Genomic DNA, 15,716 nt, shown 5'->3' with positions numbered 1-15,716 from the left:
GCAAAAAGTTGAGAAAGAGCTATGTGGATCCTGAACAATGTAAAACGTCTCTTCTTTGATTCCTATGAGAATTTTTTCTGCCTTATTGCCATGTAATACATTATTGCCATGTAGCTACATTATAAATCCCTGTTATTTAAGATTGCCTGAGTGAATTGCTGATGCTTGCAATTCAAAGAGGCTTGTACAATTTGCCCTCTAGTCCTTAGCTTCCTCAACTATGATGCATCAGATAGTGGACTTGCTACATGTTTTCTTTTTTTTTTTTTTTTTTTTTTTTTTTTTTTTTTTTTTCTTTTGAGCGGAGTCTCACTCTCGCCGGCGGCTGGAGATGCAGTGGCAGATCTCAGCTCCAACTTACCAAGCTCCGCCTCCCGGTTCACGCCTTTCTCCTGCCTCAGCTCCCGATGTAGCTGGCGACTACAGGCGCCGCCACTCTCGCCCGGGCTTAGTTTTTTGTACACTTTTTTACGTAGAGACGGGGTTTCAACCGTGTTAGCCAGGACTATTCTCGACTCTCCCTGACCTTCAGTGAATCGCCCGTCTCGGCACTCCCAAAAGTGCTGGGCATTACCAGGCTATGCAGCCACCGCGCCCGGGCCGCTACATGTTTTCTAAGGCCTATATAACGTGATGTAGTGATGAAAAAAATCTATGATTTTTTTGTTGGATGATTACTTGCATATTTTCCACATAGAAAAGTATTATTGCAAAGTAGCCCATTGTTATATTTTGACAGCTGGGGACAGAAAAAAACTTGTTTAGTGAAAACTAATGCAACTGGCTTTTTTTCTCCTTTCATTTCATTTGGTGCTTTTGTTTGATGTTGTATGTCTTGTCCATGAAAGATGCTACCATCCTGGAAAGACGAGAATTTAATTGCTCTCATCAAACATGTTGCCTAATAAATTGCTTACTCTGGCAGAGAAAATTAGAAGCAGCTTTAATATGAGCAAAAGCTTTTTTAATATGGCAGATTTGATATGATATATATGTATATAACTAGATTTCTTTATATCATATACCATCTGTCATTGAGTATTGGCATGATGGCTGCAACTGATGTAATGTGCATAAATACAAAAGGTAAATGAACCTTGTTTTAAATGAACCTTGTTTTGCATGTATGTACTATTTTAAATTTTTTCTGTTAAAGAAAACTATGATTAAAATATTTTGAAATGAATTTGTATTTATAAGATAGAGAAATGTTTTAATTCTACTTCATTTGCAATATTTAGTTTTGCTTTCCTAGATTTAGTGATGCAAAGCAGGCCACTGAAAAGTAATATTAAAATAAATCAAACTTTCTCCTCTCAGTTGTGCCCATCTACTCAAACGCAATTCAAATTATTTTCTGCATTAGTAGAATTTGTTTCTTTCACTCTAGAGGAAGATTTTCTTCAAGAAAACCAATTCTTCTCAGGTTTTCAAATAAAATAGTCTAGTTTAATACAATTTCACATAACTTATTTTTTTTCTCATAATAAGACTAAAAAGTTTACTGCTTTGTACATCAGGAAATATTTCCTTAGCATTAGCAGACAGTAGCAAAACTAACATTTTTAAAATGCCTTAAGAAATATGAATATAGGACTATTTGAGAAACAAAATCTAGAAGAACAAAGTCAAAAAAGTGAATCATTTCTTCTGTGAAGTGAATAAGCATCAAAGTTGATACTAGCTCTTTCTGTGCTATACAATTGTTTCAATTTGTATATCTTTAGAGAATATTACAGATCTTCTAAATCAGCATAACTACCCTAAGTTTTAATATGATACCCAGAAAACGCAAAGAGAAAGAGAAGGAACTAGCATTATGGATAAGTGTAATGAGGCATTCACAACTAGCTACAGTTGTGATTTATTTACAACTATGTACACACATACACGTCAAAAATTGCAAAAATGCAAGATTACAGAACCTGATTTTTAGTTACATAATCCTGTTTTATGTAGTTACATCTCCATTTACTGAAATCTCAACATTTCAGTAAGTAGAGATGTAACTACATAAAAGAGAATTCTCGTTAGCAAGACAGCATTTCTCATTTCCTAAGCTCTGAGTAAGTACCTTTTCATTTGAAAAATGAACTAGAAAATCCAACTCAAATACTTCTGAGCTATGTACATAGTTAAGCAAGTTTATAATAATCTCCTTATAACCCTTAGGCATGATTATACTGTAAAGAATTGAGATTTCCCCAAAAATAAGCAACATCAATAAATTAGTAAGATAGACATTTGCTCAAAAGTTGTTATCGAATTTTCAAAATCATTTTAGCTATGTGTTTTGGTAAACTCTAAAACAGTTTTTTTAAATAAGATATTAAAATGTCTGAAATTGTGTATGTGTGTTTATATATGTATGTGAGTATGAGTATGCGTATGTTCAGTGTACAAGAATGTTAGTCCACTTTTCCACTATGATAAAACATATTCATGTCTTTATTCAATCATTCAGTCATTCCACAATTGGGGCTACAGAGTCGTATCTACTATGCTATCTTGTAGTGATGAGTAATTTACATGCCCTAATCTCAAGCAATTCATAGCCTGAAGAGGATATAATACAAATAAAAAGGTAGCACAACATAATGAGGTAAATATGATACAGGGTATTCATAGAATTGTTTCCACTTGCAGAAGGAACACATGCCATTGATGTTTGAAATTAAGGACCTAGTGAATATGGTGCTCCAGGCAAAGAGTATAAGTGACCATGGATTGATTTCTAAATGCACTGCAAGAAATTGGAACCAGGTGGAAAAAGGTGACACATTATGAGCAATGATGAAAAAAGAATTGGCAAACAAATAGGCAAATGTAAATAATAGATGATTCAGAAGATAACTTTGAGGCAGCTACAGTGAAGACAAAAATAAATTACAAGACAGGAATGACAGTATCGTTAGAGGTAAGAGCTGTACAGTCATGTGGTAGAGCAAGCTAACATAAAATTTTTCCTCGAGGAAACAAAAAATGATTAACTTTTGCGCAAGGGAGGAAGTATATTTTTAAATTACTATTATTAAAATATAAAATTAAAGGAAAGAAACAAAAGAGGGAGATTAAAACCAACTCATTAACACTGCAAGTTACTATAACACTGCAGTGTTGGGTTTTAGGGTTGGGGTTTGAGAGATTAGTCCTGAAGCTGGGCCCCTACACCTAGCCATGCATGCTTCTGTTCTCACCCAGGAATAAGAAGCAATAGGTCAGTATAGGGCATAAATTTGGAACTGAAATGCGTGCATAAAGCGAAAACCTGAAATAGATGAGTCTTCCATGGAACAGAGACTAAAAAAAAAAAAAAAAAAAAAAAAACTCAGAGAAAGAAAATTTGACTCAAGAATCAAAAAAAAAAAAAAAAATTCTTTAAGAAATAAAATTCAAAGCTTGTTTTACATAGCTTATAATGTATACATTTTACTCTCCTCATGGTATAGAGATCTCCAAGTAGACATTGTAACATAAAAAGTGATCTTGAGGCAATGAAACACCTTGGACATCCGAAACAGTCAAATCCAAAACTGCTCTGAAGGAACATTTCCAACTTACCTGTACATAGAGACCCATAGGGAAAAAATTCCCACTCAGGATGAGTCAACTCCCTTTCCACCCTGCACCATGACAAAAGTCATTGACACTGAGAGTTAGAAATCACAAGTAGATGCCTGTAATCCTAGCACTTTGGGAGGCTGAGGCAGGTGGATTGCCTGAGCTCAGAAGTTTGAGACCAGCCTGGCCAATATGACAAAACCCCGTCTCTACTAAAAATAAAACAAATAAAAAAATTAGGCGTGGGGGCACATACCTATAGTCCCAGCTGCCTGGGAGGCTGAGGCACGAGAGTTGCTCGAACCCAGGAGGCAGAGTTTGGGGTGAGCTGAGATCCCACCACTGCACTATAGTCTGAGCAACAGAGCGAGTTGCTGTCTAAAAACAAAACAAAACAAAACAAAAAGAGAAATCACAAATAGAAGAGTCAACAACCATGTCTGAAAACCTGAAATAATGGGACAGTCTGAGAAAGAACATAAAATATGAATTTAAATTCAATGGCAGCAAGAATCTTTTTGTCCATTTTATTCACAGTGTTGAGGATAATTCTAGAATTTGTTGAATTGATTGATATGTTTAAAAACTAAGAAATGTAAATAAAATAGGGCTCTTAAAAATGAATGTAAAAGAGAAAATGAACAGGCAAAGTTGAAAAAGAACACAATAGAACTTCTGGAAATGAAAACTATAAATATTAAAATTTAGAAACATAAGAGATAAAGGGACAATTGGACAAAACTATGCCCAAGAAATAAAACCTGGGGAAAATTCCTCAAATGTGACACAAGTGAAAAAGAAGTAGAAAGTATGAGATAATAATTGAGAGATGGATAATAAAATGACAGAATCTCTCCCTCCCTCTCTCTCTCTCTCCACCCATCTATCCATCCATCCATCCATCCATCCTACCTACCTACCTACTTACCTACCTACCTACCTACCTATCTGAAATAGGATTTCCAGAAGGAACCGAGAGAAAGAATGAGGAAGCAGTTATATTTAAGGAGCTAATGATAGAGAAAGTTTCAGTGTTAATAAAATATATGAATTATCAGAATGAAAACCACAGTTAATTCTGAGCAGATTATGTAAAAGCAAATTTAAGTATAGATGTTATGAACAAATAAATTATAATTAGTTGTACAACAGAGGTATTAGAAAGCAACATTGGAGGCTAGAAAACAACAGAATGGTATCTTCAAAGTGCTGAGAAGAGTAATTTTCAAACTAGAACTCTAAATCAGAATTGCTAAATTGGTGATGAAAATCGAGGCTAACGTATAGTTATTTTCAAGCAAACAAAGACTGCAAAGGTTTCTATGCACAGACACTCTGAACTACTAGAAAATGCACTTTGAGAAGATGAAAATGAAACTAGGTAGAGAAAGGTGACACATTATGAGCAATGGTGAACAAAGAATTGCTAAATAAATAGGCAAATTTAAATAATTAAAGGCTCAAAAATAACTTTGGGGCCGCTAAAATAAAGATAAAAAAAAAATACAAGACAGGAGTAAGAGGGTATCATGGGTAAGATCAGTACAAGCATTCTCAGTTCTTTGTGTTAGGGGGCAAAATAGACATTTTCTTTAGTCTTTTATTTTGTTAGTGTAAAATATGAATATAACCTAAAACATAAGGATCATCAGAATGTAAATAGATGCAACTACAAAGCTAATAGAAAGTGGTGGAATTAAACAATTGATCAGGCCATTGATAAGAAAAATAGAAAAAAGCATGAACTAAAAACAATCAGATCTGATGAAAGATGTATATGTAAAAGCCTGAAAGTCAGAAAGAGCAGTCACATGTGAGAGCTGCAAATAGTTCAAAATGACTGGAGAGGAGGCAGGTTGAGGTGTGCAGGGGCGGGGACGATCAGGGTACAATTCAGGATAAATGTAGAAAGGTTATCAAGAGCCATAAATATCTTTATATTCATATCAAAAGTCATAAACTTGTTTTAAGACAAGTGGAGTAGCAAGTCCTGGTGGCACATACCTGTAGTCCCAGCTAGTTGGAAGGCTCGGGCAGGAAGATCACTTGAGCCCAAGAGTTTGAAGCTGTACTGCACAATGATTACAGCTGTGAATAGCCACTGCACTCCAAGCTGGGCAACACAGGGAGACTGCATCACAAACACACACACACGGACCCACAAGGAGACTGCATAACACACACACACACACACACACACACACACACACTGAAGAGAAAAGAAGAAAAGAAAAAAGGTGAAGCAGCCCATATTTGGGTGCATTGAAAGATCATTCTAGCTTAAGTGAACAATACGTGGAAAAGACAGACTGAAGGCAAGAGTACCAGTGAGCCCAGTGAAACACAAAAATGGCACAATGTAAGGTGGTGGCAGTGGGAATAAGGGCAAGTGACAGATGAGGGAAAAAACAAAGCTTAAGAATTAATATAATGATTATGTCATTTATAATTAATTAAGAGTAATTTGAGTGGTGAAGGGGCAGAAGAATACGGGATGAAAGCTGCCTTTCTTGCTTGGGTAGTGGAGTGGAGGGGGCTGCGATTCACTATGACACTGAACAGGTAATTAGGAACAGTTTTGTTTGTTGTGGTTTTTATTTTAAAATCAACAGATAACATTTTATGGATTTATCATGTACAATACGATGTTTTGAAGTATGTATACATTGTGGAGTGAGTAAATCTAGCTAATTATTCATTAACTCACATAGTTATTACTTCTGTGGTGGCAACACCTTATATTCCTCTTTTAACATATTTTAAAAGCATAGTATGTTATTAACTGTAGCCATCATGTTGCACAACAGATCTCTTGAACTTTTTCTACCTATCTAATGGAAGTTTTGTAACCTTTGACTAACATCTCTCCAACACCCACCCACCACCACAACTATTCTAGCTGCCAGTAACCACCATTCTACTTTCTACTTCTATGAGATCAACTCTTTTAGATCTGAGGAGGATCACGTCATATTTGTTTTTCTGTGCCTGGCTTATTTCACTTAACATAATGTCCTCCAAGTTAATCCATGAGGATAGTTTTAATGATTATTAAATTTTCGTAGCTTGAAAGAGGCCATGTTGAGAACATTTACACCTCAGAAAATACGCTCAGTATTGGTTTTTATTTTTTTGAGAACTGCTTTACTAGCTCATGATTGAGATTTGGACATTGGAGCTGGAAGTAATGATTGGGACATCAAAATAGAGATGCTCAGTAGCTGATAGATTAAATATATCTGGAGCCATGGGGAGAAGTAGTTTGGAAACAAAGATTTGAGACTCAAGAATTGTGGGTAACTAGATTATTTATTTACTAATTCGACTTGTTTACTTGAAGAGGAAACTTATAATAACCTGGATAAAATAATATTTTAATATTTGATGTACTGCGAAAGGTAGAGTGATTTTTGCCTTTGCTTTATACTATATATTGTATATAAAACTGAATGTATTTTCCTGTCTATGGAATTTACTCATGATACATTTGGACATATTTCTTTATTTTAAAAACATAGTATATTTGAAGGGTCAAACTCAGGGTCATTTTTCCTCAATTCGTTATTCTGTTGTTTATAATATAATTTATCCAAGTTAATTCTGTGATGGACTGTTCCAATTATCCGCTTTTGGCATCTCAGCTCCAAATTCTACTCTTCTTTTTTCCTGCTTTGTGATACTGAAGCTGGGCCCTACAAACATTTCTCCTTTGTCAGGTAACTCAGTGTTAGGTTTTTGTCAATAAAGGGCGTTGGAGAGCAGTGTACAGTATAGCAGAGGAAAAGGCTTCTCCTCCAAGTTCTGGTATGATTCCATCTTTCTTTGTAGAATGCCTGTGGGGACAGGTATATGGGGAGCCTGTGGTGCTTGGCCTTTAGTGTGCTCTCCATTCAACCCCTGGAAAATTTCTCTAGCACCCCAGCAGTGAGTGGCTGACTCCATCCCATGGGATTCAGAAGGCAGCTTCCTATATACCTGTGCCAGCCCACAGTGCTTCAGTGAACATTGTAAGTAACCTGAAGGGCAGCTTTCAGCACACCAGCTCTGACCCAGGATACCCTCACACATATTTTTGCCATCCTGTGTGCTGTAGTCATACTCTTCCTAAAGAGATCTTAATATCATCTTTGTGGAAGAGGGATGAGAGAGCTTACAATTTGGTCCCTTCTTTGGGTTTTCTCACTTAATCCTAAGGTAGAATATTCTCCCTAAATCTGCAATGCCTCTATTTTTTATATTTTTAAAAATTCATTTTAGACATTAACTATCTTTTATTAGTTAATAATTCTCTTTACATGAAATTTTATTTCTCTTGCTTGAATTATTTGTGTGGTTTGTGTCTCTTCTCTGGACCCTGCTGACACATGGACCATGTAAGAAGTTAGCTGGAAGGCAGAAACCTCCCTACGCAGAAAAATAAAATATCATCCTTTTCTATGAAATAAAGAGGATGCTTTTGTACACCTGTTAAAGTAATAAGGACTTATACATAATATTTATGTATTATATATTTGGCATTTTCTGACCCGCATTTTAAATTAATGTATTTTCAGAATCCACTGAAAGGTTCTGGCTTTCTAGATGCAACATTGATTTCAGAAGCAATGGTGAATCTTTTTTTTTTTTTTTTTTTTAATTTTCCACATAAGTCTACATAATGGTCATTTCTACCTTTGTAACTTGGATTTACTATAATTTCCACTTAGTATTTCTCTCGTTTTTTTGCTCTTCTAATGTCAATCATCCTTTATGGTCTAGCTCAGGTCATGATTCTTCCAAGTTTATCTACCCTCCCCAAATGCAGATTATCTACTACTTTTTATCTTTATCTGCCAAATCATATCTCAAGAGCCATCTTAAATCAACTGATTGAAGTATTTCTCATGTTTCCAACTAAATATTCAACCATGAACCTTTGTGGAATTTTATACTTCTTTATGGAGAAGTTATTTTTTCTCTCATTTTCTTCTCTCAAGACAATTTTTTAATTTTTGCATATTTAAAAAATGTTTTAAAACTGATTTTGATGAGAACAGTACATAATAGTCACACATTAAAATATAAGAAGTGGATTAACAGTGAGGTTAATAGTAAGAAATGTACTGTTAACATATTAACAGTGAAATAAATAATGAAGTATGGTGGGGAAATGACTATAAAGCAAACAGAATAATGATTAACCTTAATTGAGTTTAAGGTTTAGCTAAGAGTTTCTGGGAGTCAAGTGAAAAAGGTAAATGCAATGGGCTTTGTGTTTCTATTTTTAGTCAGAGATTATAATCATTGGTGATATGGTTTGGATGTGTGTCCCCTCCAAATCTCATGTTGAAATGTAATCCCCAATGTTGGAGGTGGAGCCTGGTGAGAGGTGTTGGATCATGGAGGCAGAGTCCTCATGAATGACTTAGTGCCATCTCTTTGCTGGTGAATGAATTCCTGCTCAATTAATTTATCTGAGATGTTTAAAAGTCTAGGGTCTCCCCTCAATCTCTTTCTTGCTCTCTCTTTGCCTTCTGCCATGATTGAAAGCTTCCTAATGCCCTCACCAGGAGCAGATGCCAGCACCATACTTCCTGTACAGCCTGCAGAACCATGAGCCAAAATTAAACATTTTCTTTATAAATTACCAAGCCTCAGGTATTTATAGCAGTGGAAGAAACGACTAATACAATCGGAAAGCAGACTATAAAGTAGATATTAGTGCGCAGGAATTTCTGTAGGGAAAAGGAAAAAAAGCAGGATTGGGCAAAGGGGATGCTCCCAAGCTGTGATGACCCCTTCACAGTTGTCACAAGTAGGGGTGATGGATCTGTGTCCTTATATCCTGCCATACTGGCACTGATCAGTTATTAGATGTGAGTTACCTAGGAAGGAGTTATGATTTGGGTAAGAAACTTCAGCTGAGGCAATTCCTGGGAAGACCAGCTGACATTTCCATCAGCTGAAGGAATATATTCTTCAGCGTTGAAAGCGGATCTGGAAGACATGGGATAGAATTACTAATATCTCATATATGTATCATATATCTCATATATATGAGATATCTTATATATGAGATACATGAGAGAGATATATATATATCATATGAGATATATGAGATATATATGAGATAGTAATATATCTGTTATATCTGATATATATGATATATATCCATATATGAGATATTAGTATATATAAAAGATATATATATATATTGCTTTTCACAGACAAGCACTACATCTATCATCTTTAGCAGGAAAGACTGGGGCTTTGCAGAATTGTTCAATAAATTTCTAGGATTGAATTGAAGCAAAATTATATACATGACTTTGGGGGCTTTGGGTGTGGAAAGAAGTGGAAGATTAAAACACTGTTAATTTTTAATGGCCATTGATGTCTCATTGAGAGATGAGAAAATGGAAACTGTATAAAGGAAATGAAAATATAAGTAACAGCTTGATGCAACACCAGAACAGATGCTATAAGGAATTATATTAGATGATTAATTGTCAAATGAGCCACATTAATTCTTTGCTGGAACAAATAAAAACAAATTACCAAATTAATGATATAGGCAATTGTTGCTGCAGGAGTTTAGCTGGAGTGGAGAGTTAGAGAAACTGAACAGCTGGAGATAAGGCTGAGATACTTCCAAATGAGGAATTTAGATTGCTTCTGGCATCCTGTGGGTGTTTGAAGGTGTTTGATACAACGATTGTGAAGATCTAAGTAAGAACTTGGTTTGGTGTTGGCACAGTAGATTTAGAATAGGAAGTAACTGGGGGCGGTAGATCACTGATAGGTAATTTCTGGTCTGGATATAAAGTGATGGAGGTGATGATGGGAATAGAAGCAACTTCGTTCATAAAGATTTCCCTAACTCTCTGCTCTAAGTTGATTTCTCCCAAAGGCTTCACTACTTTCATATCTTCTGATCTTTAATAATTTGCTGTCATGTAATGAGCATAATAATAATAATAATTAAAATTTCTGTAGTTATTTATATTTTACAGAGTGCTTTCACTGTTCCTCTGACTCTTTCAAACATACCATGAGCTAGGCAGGACAGGAATTTTATCTCCACTTTTAGATGTGAAAACTAAAGCCCAGCTGCTTAATGCTATTATTCCTCTCTCGCAATATTATAAACTTCTTCAAGCTACAGAGTTTATTTCTATTTTTACAGAGGCTAAAATAGAAAGGCAGTCAACAGATTTTAGTGGGATGTGTGGGAGCTCATATTTGAGGCAATACAAACTCATAAAATTAGGTGTTATAGATTACGCTGCCAAAAGATGACTCCAAGTAATATTAAAGTTGACTTTTCATGTTTTACTTCCCAATGAGCAAGATTTAGTTTTTGAACAGATGACAGCTTCATGTGTTACTTTAGGTATAATATCACATCTGGGGGATATTTCTTTTTTCTCATGCTACTGGAAAATTTTACAGAATTTTCAGATAGACTGTGCTATAAATATTTCTCTAAATTGAATATACCTCCCCATGAAAAATGTATGTATATCCAGGGGTACTTACATCACATGAACAAAATCTTGTAAGAAATAAAAGCATATGTAAAAAACAAAAAATGTATTATGAAATGTCAGGTGTTGGGGCTAAAACATTTAAATTCACAATTCCTGATAATCTACAAATAATAAGTGAGTTTATTAATTAAATGAGTTATTACTTTTCTTAAGATACCTTGAAAAGGAAAATATTCCATGACAATTTAGTAATGTAATAGAAGTAGCATTAAAATGTTGAACCAAGCACTGGAACAGGCTTGAGTGTGCCAGCTTTATCAGTAATTTATTTTCTCAACATGGGAACGTCAATGGGGTTGGAATAGATGATCTCTGAATTTTCTTTCAGATAGTAGATATATCTATTACATTGTTGTTTAGTATTTAACATGTAACTGATGCTGGAGACACAGCAGTGAATAAAAAAGACATTTTCGTATCCTCCTGGAGTTATATTTGATGGATGTATTATATCACAACTTGGAGTAGAAAGTGCTTGTGCCACACAGAAAGCATAGTTTTTCAAAGAAAGCACAACCATAAAATGGCTTTAAGGCAAGGAAATATATAGCATATGTTTGAGAAAAGTTGTATTTTACTTGAATACTAGTGGAATTTTAGTCTCAGAAACAAAATGAGAATAGAGTTTCAATAAAGATATAACAAAATCCCTCACCAAAAGGAACTTAATGAGGAACAAAACAAAACTGGTGATGAGTTGGCTCTTGGTAGCTTCTAAGTAAAATTCAGTGGAGTAGCAAGGCAAAGTCAAGTTGAAGGAATTTATAATGTAAGTGGGTGGTAACAAAGTGGAGGCAGTGACATATGAGTTATGTTTAAAGAAATATTTGTAGTTTAAAAGCATGGGTGAAGGCAGATAGGGTGGTGAATTACAGGGAATCAGAATTGGAGAGATGTCTTTATGTGTTTTTTTTTTCTCTTTTTTTCTTATGTTGTTTTATACTTTTATGTTTTAAGGGAGAATAGAGAAAAATTTTAGACAAATAAGCATGTGGCAAGATAGCAAAGTCTGCAAGCTCTTATATCAGGGCAAACGTGAGTGGCTAAGCTTTGGAATATACAAATGAAAAAAAGAGGGAGGTGAAGGTACAGAGAAACCTCAAGTAGGCATTCATAGACTTTTCAATACATTTTAAAATTCTAAAAAGTTTAGAATAGCCACTTTTGACAATATGATGACCAGTTAAAACATGAAAACAAAAAGGAATAAAAAGGAAGAAGGGAAAAAATGGAAGGAGAAAGGGAGGAAAACAGGGAGAGAAGAAAGGTGGGAGAGACGGAAGGAGGGGAGTGATGTACAGATCAGTTAGCAAACTGTCTGTGAAGGACCAGGTTGTTATAGACTTTAAGAATTTGGGTGTATATGGTTTGTTGCAGCTATTCTACTCTGCTTTGTAAACGCACAAGAGTAGTCTTAGACAATATACAAGGCAATGAGTGTGGTTGTGTTTCAATAAATCTTTATTTATAAAAACAGACAGCTGGTCAAGTTTGGCCTAAGGGCCATAGATTGCTGACATTCCATCCAGATGATGCCAGATTCTATGCAGTTAGAAATAAGCCATATTAGCATGGTCCTATGACTTTCCTGAATGTAAGAATTGGGATTATATATATATATACACACACAAACACACACACATGTGTATACATACACAGACATATATATAAACACATATCTATATACACATATAAGTATATGCGCGCGTGTGTGTGTGTGTATATATATATATATTTTTTTTTTTCCATACACATAAACATGCTGGAAGTCATCTGGAGTCTCCAACTCCTTGAATCTGCTTAAGATCAGTCTGTCACAGACCCAGTTTTTATGTGCCTTATATTTTCTCGGTCACTTGTGGTTCTGAGTTTCTTCTATAGCAGTGTTTTCTTCCTATGTGTTTTATACCCTTTTCTTTACCTCTGCCCTGGTATTCAGCTAAATATAATTCATTAATTTTTTTTTTTTTTTTTTTTTTTTTTTTTTTTTTTTGGCTTTTTTAAACTTCAGCTGCAAATCCATGAAGGCAAGCATGTTGTGAGGAAAATTTCTTCTACTAAAAGTGTGAGGGTCTCTGGGAATTCTAGCCTCATGAATCACATAGCAAACAACTTCAAACTTTAAACTGATTTTGGACATTCATATTTTCACAAGGCCTTTGGGTTATCATACCACCATGACGTTCTCAGTGGTCAACTGACCCTTGCAGAATTGTTCTTAAACTAATCCTTTTTATTTATTATTTTTCTTGCTGTGTCCTTTTTTTTTTCTTTTCTTTTTTTCTCTCAGGCAAAATAAATGAATGAATGGTGTCACACAGGATTTAGCTAACTTTTTCATTATTTATATCTTTGCTGACAACCGTCACCTAGAAATTTACCTTTTTACCTGAGAGGCTTCACTTCTAAGAAATATCAGTATGTGTTTCTTTTTTAACTAGGGTCTAGCATTGCCAGGTCCTCTAATTTATATTATCCTATGAGATCACAACTGTGTATTGTATAGTTGGTATTATCTTCTACATTTTAATAGATGATAGGAAGAATCAAGAGATAGTCAAAATGGGGAGTATAAACTCTTTCTTAAGGGGTGAGTGAATGAAATTTAGAATTTGGTGTCTATGAGAAGTGGGCTTTATGATACTCTAGATTTAGACTAGAGATAATTAGTAGCACCTCATTTACTTTTGGCTACTTTCTCAGAAAAGTAATCATAAAAACCTTTAAATAGAGGCAATGTTTTAACTGCATGGAGAAAGAAATGGAAGCAGCAATTAAAGCTCTTCTGGAACCCAGGAGGACTTTTCTTCAGTAAAAATGCAGTGATCCCTGGAGCAGTATGGCCAAAGTAGATAACTCTTTTTTAAAATGTCTTTATGTAGAACTAAAAATAGAGCTACCATTTGAATAACCAATCACGTTACAGGCTATATACCCGAAGGAAAGTAAATTAATCTGCCAAAAAGAAACAAGAAGTTTTATGTTAATCACAGCAGTATTCACAATAGCAAAGGCATGGAATCAACCTAGGTGCCCAATAATGGTAGGTCGGAGAAAGAAAATATGGTACATATACAACATAGAATACTATGCAGCCATAGAAAAGAACAAAATTATGTCCTTTGCAGCAACATGGATGCAGCTAGAGGTCCTAAGTGAATTGACAGAAAAACCAAATACCACATGTTCTCACTTACAAGTGGATGCTAAATATTGGGTGCACATGAACATAAATTTGGGCACAATAGACATTAATAGAGGGGAGGAGAGAGAAGGGGAATAAAGGTTGAAAAACTGTTAGGTACTATGCTTACTACCTGGGTGACAGAATCATTTGTACCCCAGACCTCAACATCATACAATATACCCTTGTAACAAGCCTACAAATGGACTCCCTGAATCTAAATAAAAGTTGAAATAATTTTTAAAGTATCTATGTAAATTTAAATACATCCCTATCTGAACTGAAGTTTTGTGTTGATTTTAGTGTATACTGAAAAGACAGGGTTTGGTTCACCATAATTTAAGGTCGTTAGTAGTTAATACTGAATCAGAATTTAAGCACATTGAAATGTAAACCTCATGAGCACAGGAATTTTTGTCTGTTTTGTTCAATGCTCTAGTCTCTAATACAAAGAAGATTCTGAATACTAATTTGTCAAATGAATTAATTTAGAACTTCTTCAGTTTTAAACAAAGTTAATGTGAAGCCTTCAGAGCCCATTTGATTTCCTGCAGGATTCCTGTACATATCCTGTGCCTCTGGCATCACTCTTTCTTCCATTTCAGAGCAAGGATGTTCTGTTTTTAGTAGAAGAGTTGTTAAAAAGACAGCATTGAAGTATAACCAAGATGTCACTGGGGCCACTCAGCCCTTTTCAACATCTTTGAGGATTCTGTCCTGGGTTGGGGTGGTATTTTACTGAGTCACCTCTGGCTATAGTTGCTTTCTCTGAATTCTCTCATCTCAATCTGGTCGGGCAGCTGTTATGACATCACCCTAAATATGAACAAAATCTCTAGTCCTTGATTATCCCAAATACCACCCACACAAAGACATCAGTTATGACAGAATGTACTGAGTGATTGTATGGCTAGAAAATGTTTAGTAACTTTTCAACTGAACTGAATAGTAAGCCTTTCTATTTTTAAAAGTCATTTGGATAATGCTCTCCCTCTCTTTCCTCCTGCATTTTCACTTGTATTCTCTCTTGCTTGTATATAAACCTGGCTTGTTGCTGAGCTAGCTAATCACTCCAATACCCACTTTTCAATCTTCTTCCTAGTTCATTTGTCCTTGTCTACAACCTCCTTTAATATGTTGTTACCAGAACAGTTTGTCTTTGTCTCAACTCATCCTGTGGGCAACGCCATTTCCGTATTTAAAGATGTGTGCCTCAGAGTGAGACTTTACTGGCACAAGTCCTCTTCTACTTTATTAGGTTTGTAATCTTAGAAAACTTAACTTTTCTCTTCCCCAGTTACATTTTTACTTTTATTTTTTGTAAGCTTGTAATGAATTGGTGAATATAAAGCATTTAGAAAAGCATGATGTGGTAGAAAGCTCTCACTAAATATTATTTTACATTATTGTCTTGCTTCAGGGCTCTCTTCCTTAATAAAAAA

The 15,716-nt window shown here is 35.0% G+C and overlaps 1 protein-coding gene across 1 annotated transcript in view; it reads left to right on the top strand.

Annotated features, from left to right (window-relative positions):
* Window positions 1–1,049: 1,049 nt before the first annotated feature.
* The window catches only part of LOC108526928 (glutamate receptor ionotropic, kainate 2-like), a gene marked incomplete at its 3' end in the record, with an annotated part of 119,149 nt that continues 104,482 nt past the window's right edge, over window positions 1,050–15,716 (top strand). The window contains exon 1 of the mRNA XM_017867943.1: window positions 1,050–1,086. Within this exon, the coding sequence (XP_017723432.1) occupies window positions 1,050–1,086 (37 nt within the window). The remainder of the gene's footprint in view (window positions 1,087–15,716) is intronic.

Source organism: Rhinopithecus bieti, unplaced genomic scaffold (assembly GCF_001698545.2).
Source record: "Rhinopithecus bieti isolate Rb0 unplaced genomic scaffold, ASM169854v2 scaffold_3875, whole genome shotgun sequence".
Taxonomy (NCBI): domain Eukaryota; kingdom Metazoa; phylum Chordata; class Mammalia; order Primates; family Cercopithecidae; genus Rhinopithecus; species Rhinopithecus bieti.
Note: the sequence above shows the minus strand (reverse complement) of the source record. Positions and strands in the feature narration are given on the sequence as shown.